This window comes from Thunnus maccoyii, chromosome 13 (assembly GCF_910596095.1).
Source record: "Thunnus maccoyii chromosome 13, fThuMac1.1, whole genome shotgun sequence".
Taxonomy (NCBI): domain Eukaryota; kingdom Metazoa; phylum Chordata; class Actinopteri; order Scombriformes; family Scombridae; genus Thunnus; species Thunnus maccoyii.
This window is the reverse complement of record NC_056545.1, coordinates 28,023,596-28,041,055: the sequence shown is the minus strand read 5'-3', so window position 1 is coordinate 28,041,055 and position 17,460 is coordinate 28,023,596. Positions and strand designations below refer to the sequence as shown.

At 36.8% G+C, this 17,460-nt stretch overlaps 1 protein-coding gene across 1 annotated transcript; it reads left to right on the top strand.

The window, feature by feature from the left end:
• The first annotated feature begins 2,391 nt into the window (after window positions 1-2,391).
• LOC121909924 (matrix metalloproteinase-18) lies at window positions 2,392-16,395 on the top strand. Its single transcript, XM_042430784.1, has 10 exons — window positions 2,392-5,642; window positions 7,870-8,126; window positions 8,436-8,584; window positions 9,580-9,705; window positions 10,633-10,794; window positions 11,109-11,238; window positions 11,381-11,517; window positions 11,664-11,823; window positions 14,824-14,924; window positions 15,477-16,395. Exons 1-10 carry the CDS (start codon window positions 5,505-5,507, stop codon window positions 15,611-15,613), a joined length of 1,497 nt encoding a protein of 498 aa, XP_042286718.1. The 5' UTR covers window positions 2,392-5,504; the 3' UTR covers window positions 15,614-16,395.
• Window positions 16,396-17,460: the final 1,065 nt, after the last annotated feature.

Here is a 17,460-nt window from a genome sequence, read left to right as displayed (position 1 = left end):
CTCACTCCATGCATGCAGGTTGATGAAACTGTGTGGACCTTGAGGAAGTGGTGTTAACCACAGCACAGCACACAAAAGGCCTGTTACTGATTAAACAATTTGTTTGCGTTGGACACAGCTCACAATATGCGTCACCTGGACTTTTTTATTCAAGGATTCAGTTACTAATTTGCTCCTTTAGTCATAGAAAACTTCCTCAGTTACATGAGATCATCACAAGGAAGCCCACAAGTTCCAGAGAGGATGAAAATGTGTGGATGTTTGTGTTGGTGTGTGCAGCCGGCAAAGAGCTTATCAACATGCTACAACAACTCTTCATAATAGCAGCAAAAAATATGTCTGAAAATCTCTGAATTATATCAAACTCTGGATCAGTGATAATTCTGTACTCTTGCTTAGGACTCCTTTCACAGCTCAGAAGTCCTTTCTAAAGGTTTTGAGTGGCGCATCTGATTGCAAGCAAACAGAGCAATACCTGCTCAGAATACTTGTCTGACATACTACTTTGTTGGACATTAACCAGGAAGTCAATGAAGAAAATCACTGTTTAAAATGAATGATTTTTAAATTATTTTCCATTTTATGCCTTAAATTAATCAAATTCGTGCCAAAAATACCAAAAAGAGTGCATGGGTTAATAGGAATAACACATTATCCACCCTCTTCATCTTCTAAACTTGCAGTCCAACTTTTCCAACTGCAGGAGTCAGTAATGATGTGTATGTACATCACAGGACATACTGTATAATATGTCCTGTATATAATATGGCAATGTGTGCAATTTCCCTTCAGAGTCAGGGTCTCTTGACATCAAAGAATAATTACAACATCCATAGGCTCCATCACTTTCCTCTCTGATTATCATACGTAAACACTGTTATGTAAAGGCAGTGCATGCTTTATACTCTATAAGTGCTGTTAACACAAACATGTACTTTCACTCAAGTCATTGTCAGTGTTCTATAAAAACACAACTATCATTCATTGGTCCTGTTCCAGATAGTTATTTTGCTGTACACACATCAATCAGCAAACAGTATAATACACACACGCTGTTGTTCAGAAGTAATTATCTTTCTAAAGATCATTAACTGTAATTACTCAAAACACAGAGATCTCACATACTTTTGGCAGCTGGCACAGATTTGTGGGTTTATTAGTCAGAACCACAGAGGTTTATTGAGAGAAGGAAGAAAACACCACTTCAGTGTGGTGACCAATATAGAAAAGTCCCCTTCTTCTCTCAGTTGGCTGGCATGTAAACAACTCCTGTGTCTGTTTTGCAGTTAAAACACTCATGGAAAAGTTTGATGACTCTGTTATTTGATGCCAAACACCTGCCAAACAGTGTATTTATTATTCCCCTCTTGTGCTGACAAAAAGAGGAAATACATATCATCATGACGTGTTAAAAACTCAAAACCTTTCAAAAGATAGTTCATTTGAGGATCAGTCAGAACAGTTATGTAATTTGTACCATGTGCATTTTGAAAAAGTATCATGCAGTCTCTGAAAAAGAGAACAATAACTTCAAATCATCACACTGGTATTGCGAAACAGCAGTTCCTCATTCAAATACTATTACATGCTTTATTGGTAGCATTAAATCCAGTTTTAGCCTGCAGGGACAGCAAGACAATATTATGAGTCAATGTCAAGATGTGTGTAATAGAGTCCTAATGAATGTCATTAGCAGGTTTTCCCAGTGTTTGACTCAGTATTAGTTATAACTGACACTAGTATTCAGGCATAGAGGTTCTGGTCCTGCAGGTCAGGTAACTGTCCTAGGGGTAAAACAGATTGAATCCGGTTGACGCCTTGTCTGTACTGAGCTGACTCATGCTGGGAATGCCCAAGTTACTGAAGAGTGATCAATTCAATGACAGCACGTACAGAAAGGCTGCTGCCTCTGACGTCACAATGAAACAATTGGCACGCTCGTTATAGTTGGCTTAAGTTGGCATACTTCTTTTTTTAGATGAGACATTTGTAGTACAGTCTACTTTACTACATAGACTATACAACAAGTAGTATATTTGAAAGTGGTAACAACAACAACCCTGACAAAATGTATCTACGTGTGAATAATTTTCAATTTTCTGACTGCACTTTAGATTCCAACTTTTGTTTGTTGTTGTAGGTTTTTAGATTAATTAGTAACTAAGTGACTATTGGTGACTAAGAAAGACACAGCATGGTTAGTCATATCCAGCTGAGCTAGTGTTACTCAGGTTGTGTTTTACTGATGAAGCATTTTAGGAGAAATGGGATTTCAGTGCACTTCATCCTGTAGTGACGATGGTCAGCTACTCTAATGGTCATTGGAAGGTAATTCCTAAAAACTGAAAGGCATGCATTAAAAATCATGAAATCATATTTATTTTACCATCACATTGAGATGAACACATTTGTGCAAATCTGAACTGAACTGAACTGGATTGAACAATTTTAAATATTTACAATGCAGAGATAATAACAAGGTTGCTGATCCAATTTCCATGAATGAACTCTGTCTTTGTTAATATTGGCTTTACTTCTTTGTTGTTTGGGGTCTCACAGACTCCACTGCTGTATGTATAAAATAACAACAACAACAACAACAATAATAATAACAATGCATGCAAAATCCACCAGTTTCTTCCTTTAAACACAGTATTAAATATTTTTTTTCATTTTCTTCTGACCTTTTTAAATACCCAATATGTATTGAAATGGTAACCCCTTCCCTTTGCCACAAACTGGGTTTGCAGATTTAATAAAGGAGAGAAAATACAAAAATGACCATAAAGTATTGTTATGATAACCAATTAGGAAATATATCATGTTTTATATGTTACATAGGCTACACATGCACAAATATTACTTTCCATTGCAATATTTACAGACAAAGAAATGTACAGTATGCTTTCCTACATAGTGATGTCAGTTAGGAGAGATACAGGATAAGTAGACTAGAAATAGACTAGAAATACAGTCATAATGCAGGAATAAGTTGTAAGGTGCCCCAAAGGCAACACATGAAATAAAAGTGCAGCAGGGAAACCAGTCAATCAAGAGTTTTTAACTTAGATTTGAAACTGGCTACAGTTGGGGTGCATTTAAAATCATCAGGAAGGTGGTTCTATCTGTGTGCAGTGTTGGAGCTAAAGCCTGCTCCACACTGTTTGGTTCTGTATTGAGGTTCGACTGGTTGACTACTTCCTAAAGATCTAAGGGCCCTGCTGGGTTTATATTCTTCAAGGAGCTCAGAAATATATTTTGGCCCAGGGTTGTTGAGTGATTTATAAACTAGCAGCAGCACTTTAAAATCTATTCTATAAGTGACTGGAAGCCAGTGTAAAGATTTAAGACCAGATGCTCAGTTCTCCTGGTTTTTTAGAACTCTGGCAGCAGCATTCTCAATGTGTTGAAGTTGTCTAATGGTCTCTTTAAGAGGACCAGACAAGAGAATGTTGAAAATGCTGATTTAGTTACTGCTTTAATTTGGCTGCTGAAGCTCAGATCTGAGTCAATCAAAAAAACAAAAAATCTAACTTGGGCTTTTGGCTTTATAGATCTGGAATCAAGCTGAGCAATAACTTTCATTCATTCTTCCTTGTTGCCAAATACAATTTCTGACTTGTATTTATTTAATTGAACAAACTTTAATTGCATTAAGCTATTTACTAGCTCTGAGCATTGACGGAGCAAGTCTATATTTTACCATGAGTATTTAGATGTATGTCATTTAGCACCTTTAGCAGTGATAGCAGTAAATGTTGATGATGTAGCCAAATTATTTTGCATGGTTGCAGCACTGGTCTGATATTTTAAATCACTCACTCAACTAACTCATTACATTTACTGAGAAATAAGAAGTCAGGGGCTTACTGTATTACTGTGGGAATTACTTAGCTTCTCAACAGTGGTGAATAATGAGAACGGTTGATATTCCTGTCAATGCTGTTTGGAGAAAAGTTTGTCTAGCCTTATTTATTTCAGAATTATAAATACGAAGCCTCTCTTTAAAAGTGCTGTAGCTTTCCAGAGATGGATTGCAACAATATAACACTGAGCACTGCATTCTGCTCATAGTATGACATTACATTTTGTGCAATTACCTGTCTATATCTTACATCTATTACATCATTAATCAGTGTGTGAAGCAGACAGCTCTGTCTACGCTTGTAACATTCTGGACTTGTGGGTAGCAATTGCCACAACTCATGCTATGTTTTACCACTGACTGTTAACTCATTATCTTTTTTAACAAGTTTCATTATTTTTTATCTTATCAATTTCAGTTCTTTCAGAAAATGACTGAAGATTTAAGTTAATGAGGATATGCAGTCTCGACCTTTGCACCACACCTTCATCTTAAGAGGTCCTTCAGCATGATCAACATCTCTGACAGCATCACAGTTGCTGGCTTTTGCTATTTTGTCTCCTTATCGTCTTTCTGATCATCATTTATACTTTAAATGTTTCTACACTTCAAACCACATCAGTGCTCGACTATAATTGATTTATTATCTTTATTTATTATTGTTTAATTTGAGTTTCTTCATTTAGCAGGGTCATTAGCTAAGAAAGAAAGAAAGGATACAGCACAATAAATCAGCCAAGAGTTCAGCAAAGATTATAATTAATGTACTGTATGTCAGTGGGCTATAACCCAGGATGCCTATCTAAGTTTTTAACCCCTCAATTATCCACCACCATAAAATGACACTGTAATATTCCATAGCACTCAAAATATGCAAATCCAACATGCGACATCTATTCATAACTATATTTTACTTAAACAAATAAAAAATGAAATGAAATGAAATTGCATTAAATGGCCTACAGACAAGCTGGTTTTCATAATAATTTATGAGATGCTTTGGCACTGCAACATCAACGATCATACAGGCCTAATCAACATGTGTTGAATCTGTCTTTAATCTTACATAATGCTGAGGAAACTGTTGAACTTTGAGGTGCAATTAAAGAAATCGTGGGAGGTCCGTCAGTAAATCTGAATTAATATGTTTTCTAGTGTGAAATGAGAGCAGACGCAGTTATGTAGATTCCAAGATTATCCCTGATACAATCTTTCAAGCGAATTTTGAGTTTGACCTCTGGGTAGGCTTGTTTTTATTTTATATCAAACTTCCTAGAATATGTGCATACTAGGATTGTTGTCATTGTTCACCCTGGGGGATAGGGGTTCTTTACAATAGATTAGGAATGTTGATAAAATAAATCTAAAAGGAAGATTGAACATGTTTCTCAGAATTTTGAACCAGATTGTACTGATTTCCCACTCTGAGGCTTTATAAATAAGGAGGCTAGTGTTTCTTTGAAGAGACATTAAATAAGACCCTGTTACGCGCCAAGCCACCTCGCTGTTCTTGTTGGGACAGGAGCACTCACACATAATTAACAGGTGGTCCCCGCTGCAGTTTTGCATACAGCCCTGTGTATCAGCAGCTGCACATCTCAAAGACAAACTGACTTAGTGGGACTCCTGCCTGTCAAACATGAAGATGCTCTGGCTGAGTCTTCTGACTGTTATGATGCCCAGCAAGACTCTTGTTATGAGCTTGCCTCTCTGGAACCCAGTCCTGCCTACACAACCCCATGCTGGACCATCTGAAGCTGACTGGGAGTTTGCAGAGGTATTTATCAGTTTATACATGCAACTTGTGAGAAAGTATAAAAGAGAGCTTGCTTTACTGGTTTCTGAATGGGACATGTTGTTTTATTTATGAGAGATTTACTCTGAACAGATTTATAGCCCCACTATGTCGACCTGAACACTCAATTATGGTAGTTCTGATAAGTGCTGCATTTCCCTAAAAGCTTTTTAAATTACCTAAATTTAGACCCACTGATAGGATCTGTATTCTGTTAGTACTAGTAAAATACAGGTGATGGCTCCTGATATCATTTTCCAGTTTGTCAATACACTACACTTACAAATTCATGGCAACATAATTTTTTTTGTAGAACTGTTTATGCAAGTATAACAATAAGAATATTGTGAGAGGTAATCCCAAGTGAACTATTTTTTTTTCTTTTGTGACATGTACTGTACTGATTTTCTTTTATTTTGGCATTTTTTCCTAACGACAATCATTTTTTCTCCCACTACATTACAAAAAAAATCATTCATTATATTCAATAAGATGACAGCAACAATCTAAGAAACTGCCATGAAATAGTTAATGTTAATAACTTTTCAGTTTAAGTAACCACAGTGTTTTGTGAGAGCAGGTCAAAACACATACAATAGCACCTCTTTTTCATCAGTGTGGAGTCAAAATCAGGTGCAAATCAGCAAATATATGAAGAACAGCATATTGCTTATTTATTGAAATGTATCTTGATAAATATATCTCTCACCATTGCACTTGTCTTAGCCCATATGCTGTGTACACCCTAATTAATCTGGTTTTTCATTTTATTTTATAATTACAGGTTTATAATAGTTGGTTTATAATATACAAATTTGATTTCTAATAATGATAAAAGTCTTGACATTATAACTTCATAAACTAACTAATGAATTTCCACAATTTCTACCCCCCGGGAAACCTAAACTGAAGTAAAATCTGATGCATTGAGAATAGCCCTTTATGAGCTCCACTTGGCTCCACTATCAGTCTGACTAGACTAGAAGTCTACAAAAACAGCATTATCTTAAGGTATCATAATTAAAATCAGGAGATAACAGCAGTCAAACTATGAGAATTACCGCAGTCACACATAGAGGTGCTGTTTGTTACAGATTTGCCAGGTGAAACACATTTTATGACTATCAATCCTTTCAGTGTCAGCTTGAGGTTGGAATGATCTTAATCTTGGAATGTAAGATCATTACAACAGTTTGTGATCAAACTAAAGACATTTTCCATATTTAACTTGGTGTCAATGGCTTAAATAATTGATATCACACAAAGTTTGATTTCTCAAGGTAACAAAATAATCAGTTAAAAAAGTTAAAAGGTGGGTTTTAATAGTGAGCAATCATATCTTCTGCATGATTTGATTTCATGTTTTTATATACTTCATTTAACGAAAGTCCACCTATTTAGCATTTATGAACAATATATAAGCATTTCATAAATGGTTCATAACACACTATAATGTGGTTGCGAGCACTTACAAGAAAAAGTTATAATTATTAACAAAAGTTGTAATTATTAACAAACACTGTACATGAATAAACACTTACAAATGTCCTTATACTTGCTTATAACTATATCATAGTTTGTTGTAAACATTTTATTAAATGCTTACATACTATTTATAAATGCTAAATAGGGGGACTTAAAGCAAAGTGTTACCAAATAGTTTAGATATTTTAACTGAGTAACATATCAGTATATATATCAGTATATATATATATATATATATATATATATATAGTGAGAGAGAGAGAGACAGAGAGAGAGAGAGAGAGAGAGAGAGAGAGAGAGTGCTATACAAAGTCTTATAGGGCTGTAGTGCACCTACAGGTCTTGTGGCTGTTGTTGACACCTACAATTACATGAGAGCAGCAATGGCCCTGCACTGTACTATTATTAAAGGTTCGAGAAAATGTTTGGAATGTTTACTGTAAAGACTGTAGTCATTTCATGAGTGGCAGAACATTCATGTTACTCCTCAGCTTGCGTGACTTTGTGGATGAAAAATCAAAGAATTTATACCCCCAGCAAATTGTTTTCAAGCTGCTTGTGTCAACTTGTGATCATTTTTATCTGCTTAGAAGACAGATTGTCAAACCCTGTGGGCACAGAAAGAGTGTTTTGTGTCTGAATGGTATACATCATCTCAGCATACATTCATGAGGTTTTTGTAATATCTACCAGTTTGCATATTGACTGAATTATCTGCTTTCAGGAATATCTAAAGCATTTCTATGGCTACCAGCCCAAGCCAGATAGACGGAAGAGGACCGCAGACAATAGTATTGATGCTGATTGGACGACTGGATTCTGTGATAAGGTCCAGGAGATGCAGCGCTTCTTTGGTTTGCCTCAGAGTGGAGAGCTCACCAAAGAGACTCTGGAAGTTATGAAGAGGCCGCGCTGTGGTCTGTCAGATGTTGAACGATTTGGAGACACCATGCGCTGGAAGAAGCACAACATCAGTTACAGGTTAGAGCTGATCAGAAACCTGTGCAACACTGATGTGACTTTTACTGAAAAGCAAGCACATCCCAGCCTAAATGATGATTGAAATAATCTCAATTCATTCCATTTGATTAAATTGACTTCAGGCGTAAGATATGGTCAATGAAAGTTCACCACTTTGCAAAGGAAGTGACTGAAGTGAAAAGAGACTAAAAATTAATTAAAAAGAGATGCATCTGCTCTCCTTTCTGTGGAAGACATAAAGCATTAGATGCTGTAATATTAGAAAAGTTCACTAAAATTAAGAAATGCAATTCTACCTTTGCTCCTCAGGATTGCCGGCTATAACCTCACCATCCCGGCCTCACAGATCCACAAACTCTTCAAGGCAGCATGGAAGCTCTGGTCCAACGTTACGCCGTTACAATTTCGCAAGCGGAGCAGGAAAGAGGCTGACATTGTCATCTCCTTCCACAGTGGCGGTGAGCTCTAAAGAGACCACAGGCCTGTACTACGAAGCAGGATTTAGGGTTAGTGAGGTAACTTCAGGTTTAACTCTGGGTTTTCAGGGTTACGACAGTGGTTCACTTCTTACCGTGGTACATCGCCATGATAACAGAGCTTCTGACAAACAGAGAGATTGTTTATGACACTAATGATGATTTTAGCTGCATTTTAATTATGCAAAGTTGATTTTATCCCCGGAGTGACAGCTGGCAGAGCGGATGAGTTTACACTCTGATTCCATCATTGCAGCTCAGAATAACATGAGACAACTGTGTCATGATACCTGGAAATAAAAACGAAAGCTTGTCTTTTATTAGAACAATAATCCACTCTGTTAATCGTCTCTCATGATTATAAATGCAACATTTTGGTCAGATAGACCTCATCAGTCATTAACTACTTTTCCATTCTTTGCTCCAGTAGCAGAAACAGTCTGACAGTCTTACTTTTTACTGTACATGTTTTTTTATGTGACATATTCAGATGTATGTATGTATATGTGGAAATTTTTCCAGAGTTTCTAGAACTTCTTACTCTGTTTTATGATTACAGACTATTGTTTACATTTCACTTCGCTGAATATGATTATTTGCTGTCCCTAAAACAGAAGTTTTCCACAGGTATTTTGTATCATTGCTTCATCACATATCATATGAAGTACTTCATTCATGGTTCTGATGATGTTGCTCGTAATTAACAACCCCCCTTCTTTCACATGAACACACTCATAGCTGGAAAACCCAGAGTTGACCGAGCTGGTTGATAGCCTACTTCATAGTACTGGTTATCTGGACAGCCAATGTTAGGCTCAGTGAAGCCAGCTAATGAAAATATATCCTGGGTATGTTGAACTTGCTTTATAGTACAGGCCCCAGATCTGCTTAGTTGAGTTGCATTGCAGTGATCATGACACAAAACATTCATGAGGCATTTACTGACTATAATGGACATTGGACATTGTTTGTTGCAGACCATAAGGACGGCTCACCCTTTGATGGCAAAAAAGGAATCCTGGCTCACGCCTTTATGCCTGGGTTTGGTATTGGTGGAGACGTACACTTTGATGCTGATGAAGACTGGAGCTTTAATTCTACTGGTACTTGTGTTGGAAATCACTTACACTTACAGTAGGATTTTGTTGACTTATAGGAATAGATAGAGAATTCGGGGAAAAGCCTTACTCAATTTCTTGCCAAGTGTTTGATGAGAAGATAGATACGACCACTTCTGTCTGTCCATAAAAATATAAAACTACAGCCAGCCGCCAAACAAGCCTGTAGCTGCCCCTAAAGCTCACTAATAAACTTGTCATATTTTGTTTGTGTAAACCATACAATATCCAGACAGTAAAAACAACAGTTGTGGTTTTACAGGGAGTTATGTAGGCTAGCTTCACCCTGCTCCCCAATCTGGCAACTTGGGTAATTTCAGACAAACATACAAAACTTAGGGATTCATGTATGACAATAATAAAGTTTGAGGCCCATGCAAATTACAGGAGTTTCCCAGGACAAACAACAAAATGGGAGGGCACTGGCAAATGGCCTTGAAATGCAGGAGAAACCAGGGAAAACCAGAAGTGTTGGCAGGTCTGATAGTATTGGTCCTCTAGTTTAACTTTCGACAAGAAAACAAATAAGCATATTTCATAAAATGTCTTTCTTTAACTTGATTTGAATACTTATGTATTAGAAAATGAATGTAAAAATTTGGCGTACTATATATCTCATTTTGTTTGGTAATGTGAACTGGAAAGTAACTACACCTGAAGTAACCAAAGACTGACACAATTTGCCCAACTAAAAGTCTTATATCTTCAAAACATATTGCCACAGATGGTTGATGACAAGCCATTTAAAGGAAAAAAAAATGAAGTTGTATAGCAGCATCACAGACCTGACAGTTGGCATGATTTCTACATACTGAAGTCTTTTTCTCTTTATACCATTGATGAAAACTGTTTTATGCATCTTAACAACCTTTCTGTGCAGTGAAACCCTCATAAGACTGGTTTCTGCTCCAGGTTTCAACCTATTTGCCGTGGCAGTCCATGAATTCGGCCATGCACTTGGCCTGTCCCACTCGTCTGATCCCGGAGCTATCATGTACCCATCATACAACTTTGCCCCCAATTATGAGCCTCAGCTTTCCTTCCGTGATGTCAAAGACATCCAACACTTGTATGGTAAGTTCAGATGGACTCATTCATCTTTACTTTTGTTTTGCCCTCAGCCCAACAGTACAGTATATTCCCTTTTTTAATTAAATATGTACATGTATATTGGATAGTTTTGCTAATAAAATATTTACGTATATATGCATGGTGAGGCCTTAGTAATTCAACACAGCAGTGGTTTGGGAAAAAACACAAAACTAAAAGTTAAAAATTTTTATTTGACTTCATTTGAAAATAAAATGCTGAATTGGGTACAATTAAAAGGACAGGGCCTAAATGAACCTGTTAAAAGCACTTAAGCTGATTACTTCTGTTGGCTGCAGGTATTGGTTCGAATTTTGCTGAACTATCCTCAAAAAACCCTCCTCCAAGAACACCTGACAAATGTGACCCAGATCTGTCTTTTGATGCTGTAACACAATTACAGCAGGAGATCCTGTTTTTCAAAGACCGGTATGTAAACTGTCTCTAAAATTCTACATCATGAAGGGTGACAGACAAATATGCTTCTCACCTGTTGTCTTCTTGGTTCAAGGATTCTTGATAAAACAATAATTGAAATGGTGTTTAAGATAACTTTCTCATGCCTTTTCAGATTTATGTGGCGTAAACATCATCAGTTTGAGGAGACGAAAATCACTCTGATTAGCGGTCTGTGGTCTGACAGTGTACCTTACTCCTTGGATGCTGTCTATGAGAATTCAGGGAGGAATTTTCTTCTGTTTTTCAAGGGTAATACTAAGTAATATCCTAAAAGAGCATCATGAGCAGTGCAGTATATGTACTTTCACTGACCTTTGAAAAAAGCAGGTATACATGAATGGATAGTGTATATGAAACACATCTGTAAATATAAGAATATAGCGTTTTTGTTGCAGGTCATCAGTACTGGATGCTGAGGCAGTTAAATCTCGAGGAAGGTTATCCAAGAAACATCTGGGACCTGGGCCTCCCCTCCAGAATAAAATCTATAGATGCTGCTCTTCACTTCACCAATGACCACTATACTGTGTTCTTCACTGGCCACGAGTGTTGGAGGTATTTAAGGTCCTACTGTTTCCCACACCTGTTTCCCTCTGATTCCTGTCTTTATACTAAGCCAAAGCTTAGCACCTGCTGGCTGTAGCTTTAGCTTGAATGGGCACATATAAGAGTGGTATAGAGATTTTCATCTAAATCTAAGCAATGGATGGGTCATGGGTACAATATTTATCCTCTGTAATGAAATGCAGGGCCGTGTTGGTTGATTTCATCAACTTGCATTAATGTGGAATGAGCAGCATGTCAGAGTAGCCACATAGCCACGTGTAGACATGATTGTCAACTGCACAATGGTTTTCCTGTCTTCATGAAAGAAACATGCTCTAATTGTTCCACTTGTTTAAAAGTAAAATTACTATCTATCCAAATCCCCAGATATGTTTTATATGCCAATAAAACTATTTGCTTTCAAAAACAAAAACCCCTGAGTGGTGAAAAGGCTGCTTCTTTAAAGGCATTTAGCACTTATTGTTTCTAAACAAAGAAGTGCTCATTTTAGCCATGGAGTGGTTCAGAATGTGTCATTTTACCAACAAAGTTAAACAATGTTAACTTCAAATTTATAGTATTATTCTATTGTGACAACAGATTTATGTTCTCATCAAAAACAGACAACATATCAAATGACTTAGACGTGTTTCCTATGTATTTTCTTAGTATACAGAAATTAAGTACCACAAAGCTTATAATGTGATACAGGAACAGATCAGTGCTAAACACTAGAAAGACTGAACACTAAAAACATTCACAGATCTAAAAGTGTAGTTTCACATCAAAAAGTATTAATGTATGTATCAAATACATGACTTACACACTCTTGTATATGTATCTATATACACGACATACAAAAAATAGCCTACAAAGCTGACATGTTAACACTGTTATTATTCTAGTTACTTTTAGTATTTAAAAAGTCATAATTCTAGTTACTTTAAGCTTATTACTCAATATACAGGTCAGCTTAAAAACTAAGAATGAAGACATTCTTACAAGCAAGCAGCCAGACCTCCTGAACACTCATTCACAAATCACACAATATCAACAGGTGACTCAACCACTTAATTACAATAAGGATCAATTTCAAATGAATCAGGGTGTTTCCATGTGAGTCCAGACAACTCACTGTGACTCTTCAACAGCTTAATTGTCCAGGAAAACTACTTACAGCACATTATATGATCTCCGCTGCTTTCTTGTTAAGGAAATAAATTCACACAATAACCACAGTGAGAGGTATATCTGACTCACGATTTCTGATGTCTTCTTCTTTCTTTCATGGAGTCATAATATCCCGCTGCATTTGTGGCTGTTGTTTGCTAACAGAACTTTTTCTCTGTGGGTCAAACAGTCTGATATTATTAGCAACAATGACAAACAAGCTAACTCTCCCGGTTGTTTCATTTAAATTATGTTGTTAACATTCTACTGTTGAGAGGAGTTAACTTGAGAGCACCACCGCAATCCCTCCATGTGTCCCTCCACAGCTGAGGCAGTGAGGCTTAAAGCTGCGCAAGCAGAGCGGGGCCCTCCATCCCCTCTCCGGCAGTGTCCTGCCGCTGCTGCGCCCCCCAGTCCAAATCCATTCTCCCGTTAGCTTAACAACAGTCCTTCAGGGCTGCTACAACAAGCTAACTGTTGTGTTGGCTAACGCAAGTAACTATCTGCTGCTTGATTAAAGAAAGGGACATTTGGATTCTGTTTGAAAGGCCTAAATAAAATGTAACAATTTAGTGATGTGTTAAAAAGTAGTTTGCAATTTGCACGTTATAGCTTCTTTTCTAATATGCTCCTGTATGAATCTAGCCTATCTATCATTTCACTGCATACAGTGGTAGAGAATCAAAGATGATATTCGGAAACTGGCATAGCACCAATGCAATGTCATCACTTTATTCTGGTAACTGATTGGTTAGAGAGGATGTTCTCTCATGGAACGTCATATTACGTGTTTTGGCCAATAACAGATTAGCATGAAAAAAATGAAGTACATTGAATTGATATAAGGGATACCACCCTAACCCTAACCCTAACCCTATGGAGGCCAGCAGGAGCCTGTCCTCCTCTGCCCCCCACCACCACTTTGCACACACTGCCCACTTCGCCCATCTTGCCTGCCCTGGACATGTCGCTGTTGAGGCATTTTAATGAGAATTTCAACAATGGATTTCTTCCAAAGAAGAGAAAAAATTATTTTACAAATGGTACTGAGATCTGGTCATGGTTTATTTCAATCAATTACTCTTTTTCTATTTTTTTTTTTTTTTTTTTAATATTTTGATCATCTCCCTCTTGCCTCTCAAAAATAGAGGAGCAACCTCCTCTGCCTGTATGGATGAGCCTCCTCTGCAGTGAACAGAGCAGGTAGGGCTCCCCCTGCAGACACAGGGAGGTTGTGGTGGAAACTTGAAAACTATCAAATAAGTGTCCAGCAGTTATAAAATGGTGTCAAATGCTTCATTTATATCAACTGTGTTTTAAGAGACCAGTTCATACATTATCTGCATAGTTAGTGAAGTTCAATTATTCTTTCTTTTGAATTTATTCGTTTTAATATTCTTCCAAAAAGATCATCATCAGTGTTACACTTTGAGAAGAAAGGAAGAGAAAGACATGTCATATTCTGATTTAGCAGGTCTTATCATGTCAATAACCCAGTTTGTTTGTCATCTAAATATTTGCCCAATTAATGATGCATTAACTACACTACACCCATAGTTCCAATTCTCTTGAAATATACATACTAGACTAGACCAGACCTTAGGTATTGTTGTAGTAGCACCATATAAAATTCCTGTGTGTATAAAACAGAATGGCTTGTTGTCACTGCCTTGGCTAATCTTCTGTGTGTGTAATCAGGATGACTTTGCTGATGTCAAAAGACAGAGCAGGCACTGTGGTTAACCATTTTTCCGCAAAAAGTGCACCTTTATTGTATCCTACCAGCAGGAAAACATAGAGACAAGGTTCTACCGTGTTTTCTTTGTGTGAAATATCTAGGTATGACGAGCAGCAGAAGACGATGGAGGGATCACCAACACTCATAAAGCAGCAGTGGCCGGGGATCCCATATCCCATAGATGCAGCTGTCTTCTATGAGGGTAGTTACATCAACTTCTTTTTCCACCTGCAGTTTCATAAAAGGTGTCATATAAAAAGGTTCTGTGCACAACATGATAACAGAAAGCTTTCATTAAATTAAAGTTTTAAAAATATCAACAGTGCATTTCACATCACCTGGTTTTCTTCATCAACTCGACTGCATCATGGTACAGAAAAGAAAAAGAATATCAAGGTTAAATTAGGAAGGAAAACTAGACAAACAGGCCAAGGGTGATAAAACATACCTGCATGCTTGTAAAACATGATCATATTTATTAGATGTGTTCGTGCACAAAGCAAATCCTCACAATTACTTGTGATAACAGATGGTGAAAGGAATGACAGAAATCAGTCCCTGTTAATAAAAGAAAAAGATAAAACAAGTTTAAGTTAACATTCCCTAAAATGCAGAAACCTCAGTGGCCCCAATGATAATCAGATATTATATAAAAAAAACGCTACTCATAGCACCTTCAATGTGTTATCGTGGTAAATATTGAGCACCCTGATACATTTTATATTTAACAATAATTATTCTTGATTCCCAACAGGATTTGTGCACTTCTTCAAGGGGAATGTCCACTACAAATATGACTCCAACTCCAAACGTGTCGTCTCCACTGGCCCTGCTAACGACTTGCTGGAATGCAAGAAGGACAACAATGAAATCCTGATGGTGGGCAGATAACTGAAATAGATGCTGTGTATCTGCTGTGTGTGTGTGTATACACGAAGTGTTACAAAACTGTATATTCAGCAATAACCACAATGTGGCAAATACCAATTTGGGAACTGATGAATAATCAAGGGAAGTGGTTAAAAGTGTTGCCTCAGTGTGTAATACAATGTTGTAATAATGGTATTTGTACATTGTTTTAAAATGTTTTGTGTTGTGTTTGATTTTACAATTGTCTGATATTTTATTTGAATGTTGTTGCTAGATATGTTTGTGTTCTGTGAAACTGTGATCTACTTCTCACATATTTTGACGGCAAAATTGTAACATTATATTTCTCCAGAGTAAAAAAAGAGAGAATCTTTGTTTTTTTTATTGCAACACATTCACTCTGTTTGCATGCACTGGTGTTGATCAATTAACCTGAGACAATACTTTGCACAAGAAGACATTACTTTTCCTGTCAATGTCCAATATTAGGTAACAGTGACCAAAATGTAGCTTTCCATTAACATTGATGTTCAAAGTGGTAATAAATTATTACAGACATATCAGGGTGGAAAATAACTACCTATAGTTGACCTATGCAGCTTCACCATCACACGAAAAACCCTTCATGCAGGTACAGCAGCATTTCATATGTTATAGATTAACTGACTTTAGTGCTTTTTTAAAATCAATGGAAGTTACAAGATGATAATGCCATTTTCCTGTATGTGACTCACGTCAATAAATGTAATCGATATGACTGCTTGGATTTTGTGATGCGGTATCTGATTAAAATTGTGCAGCATGATGAATAATCGCTGGCATGTACAAGTACTCCCTAAACTGTCAGACCTTTGAATTTAAAGTGGAGGGAAACATGACACAGCCTGTCTGTGTTTGCTCACAGGGAAACACAGAGTTTGTGGGTCAGACTGTTAATGACAGACTGGTTTTGGAGAAATATGAAGACGGATTAAAGAATATCAAGTACAATACATTTTCAAGCATGCAAATGGTGCAAGCACTGCTGTACCTTCATATTGTTAAAAAAAAAAAAGTCTGGTTGATTGGCTCAGAATGTGAATGTGAGTTTGAGAGTGAAGCAAAGCACAGATGAAAGATGAAAAATCATTCAGTTAAATTTTGCTTCAGTATATACAGTATTTACCCAAAATTTAATGTAATGACCAACCTCTGCCAAGGAGCTTATATTTTTTTGGTGTTATTTCTTTGTTATATTAATAACTATTTAACTGATTTAAAAAGTGACCTATTATCAGATTTTGACTCAAACATGTATGGATGGATTTGAGAAGTTGACATTTCAAGTAAAGAACAAGAAAAAGAAAGTAAAATCCTGCTTCTAACAGTTTATTGCGTGATTTATTGACATAGCCTTCTGAGCCGGTGGAAGTCTGCTGAGGGGCAGAGTGGGCTCATCAGGAGAGGGGCCTTGAAGAGACAGGAGCTAAAACGGCCTGTTTTGAACTGTAAATCATGCAAAGATATTTTAGTAGAGCCCCAGATAAAAAAAAAAAAAAATAGACCTGTAAATGTGAATAACATGTCCCCTTTAATGACATTTGGTGGAAAATTAGGCTATGACACAATGAACCATGCAGATCTGGATTTGCAGATTCATTCAGAGACGTTTTTTAAGTTTGACAAATCAATTTCACCTCAAGATCCATTTAGTTGCTGTTCTGGAGTTTTCAATCATATCACACAATCTTCCTCTGCAGATGGAGACTGGACATGTTAAGGGTTTCTTAATATTGCATTTTTATGCAAATTGATATGAAATACTACAGTTATTTGAAAATAAATATGACATGTATCCTTGGAGTTTCTTCACTGTTTCACTGTGTTTG

Coding starts and splice junctions, on each gene's coding strand:
- LOC121909924 (XM_042430784.1), top strand. CDS start 5,505: ATGAAGATGCTCTGGCTGAGTCTTCTGACTGTTATGATGCCCAGCAAG. Junction 8,127..8,435: donor AAGCACAACATCAGTTACAG/GTTAGAGCTGAT, acceptor TTTGCTCCTCAG/GATTGCCGGCTATAACCTCA. Junction 11,518..11,663: donor TTTTCTTCTGTTTTTCAAGG/GTAATACTAAGT, acceptor TTTTTGTTGCAG/GTCATCAGTACTGGATGCTG.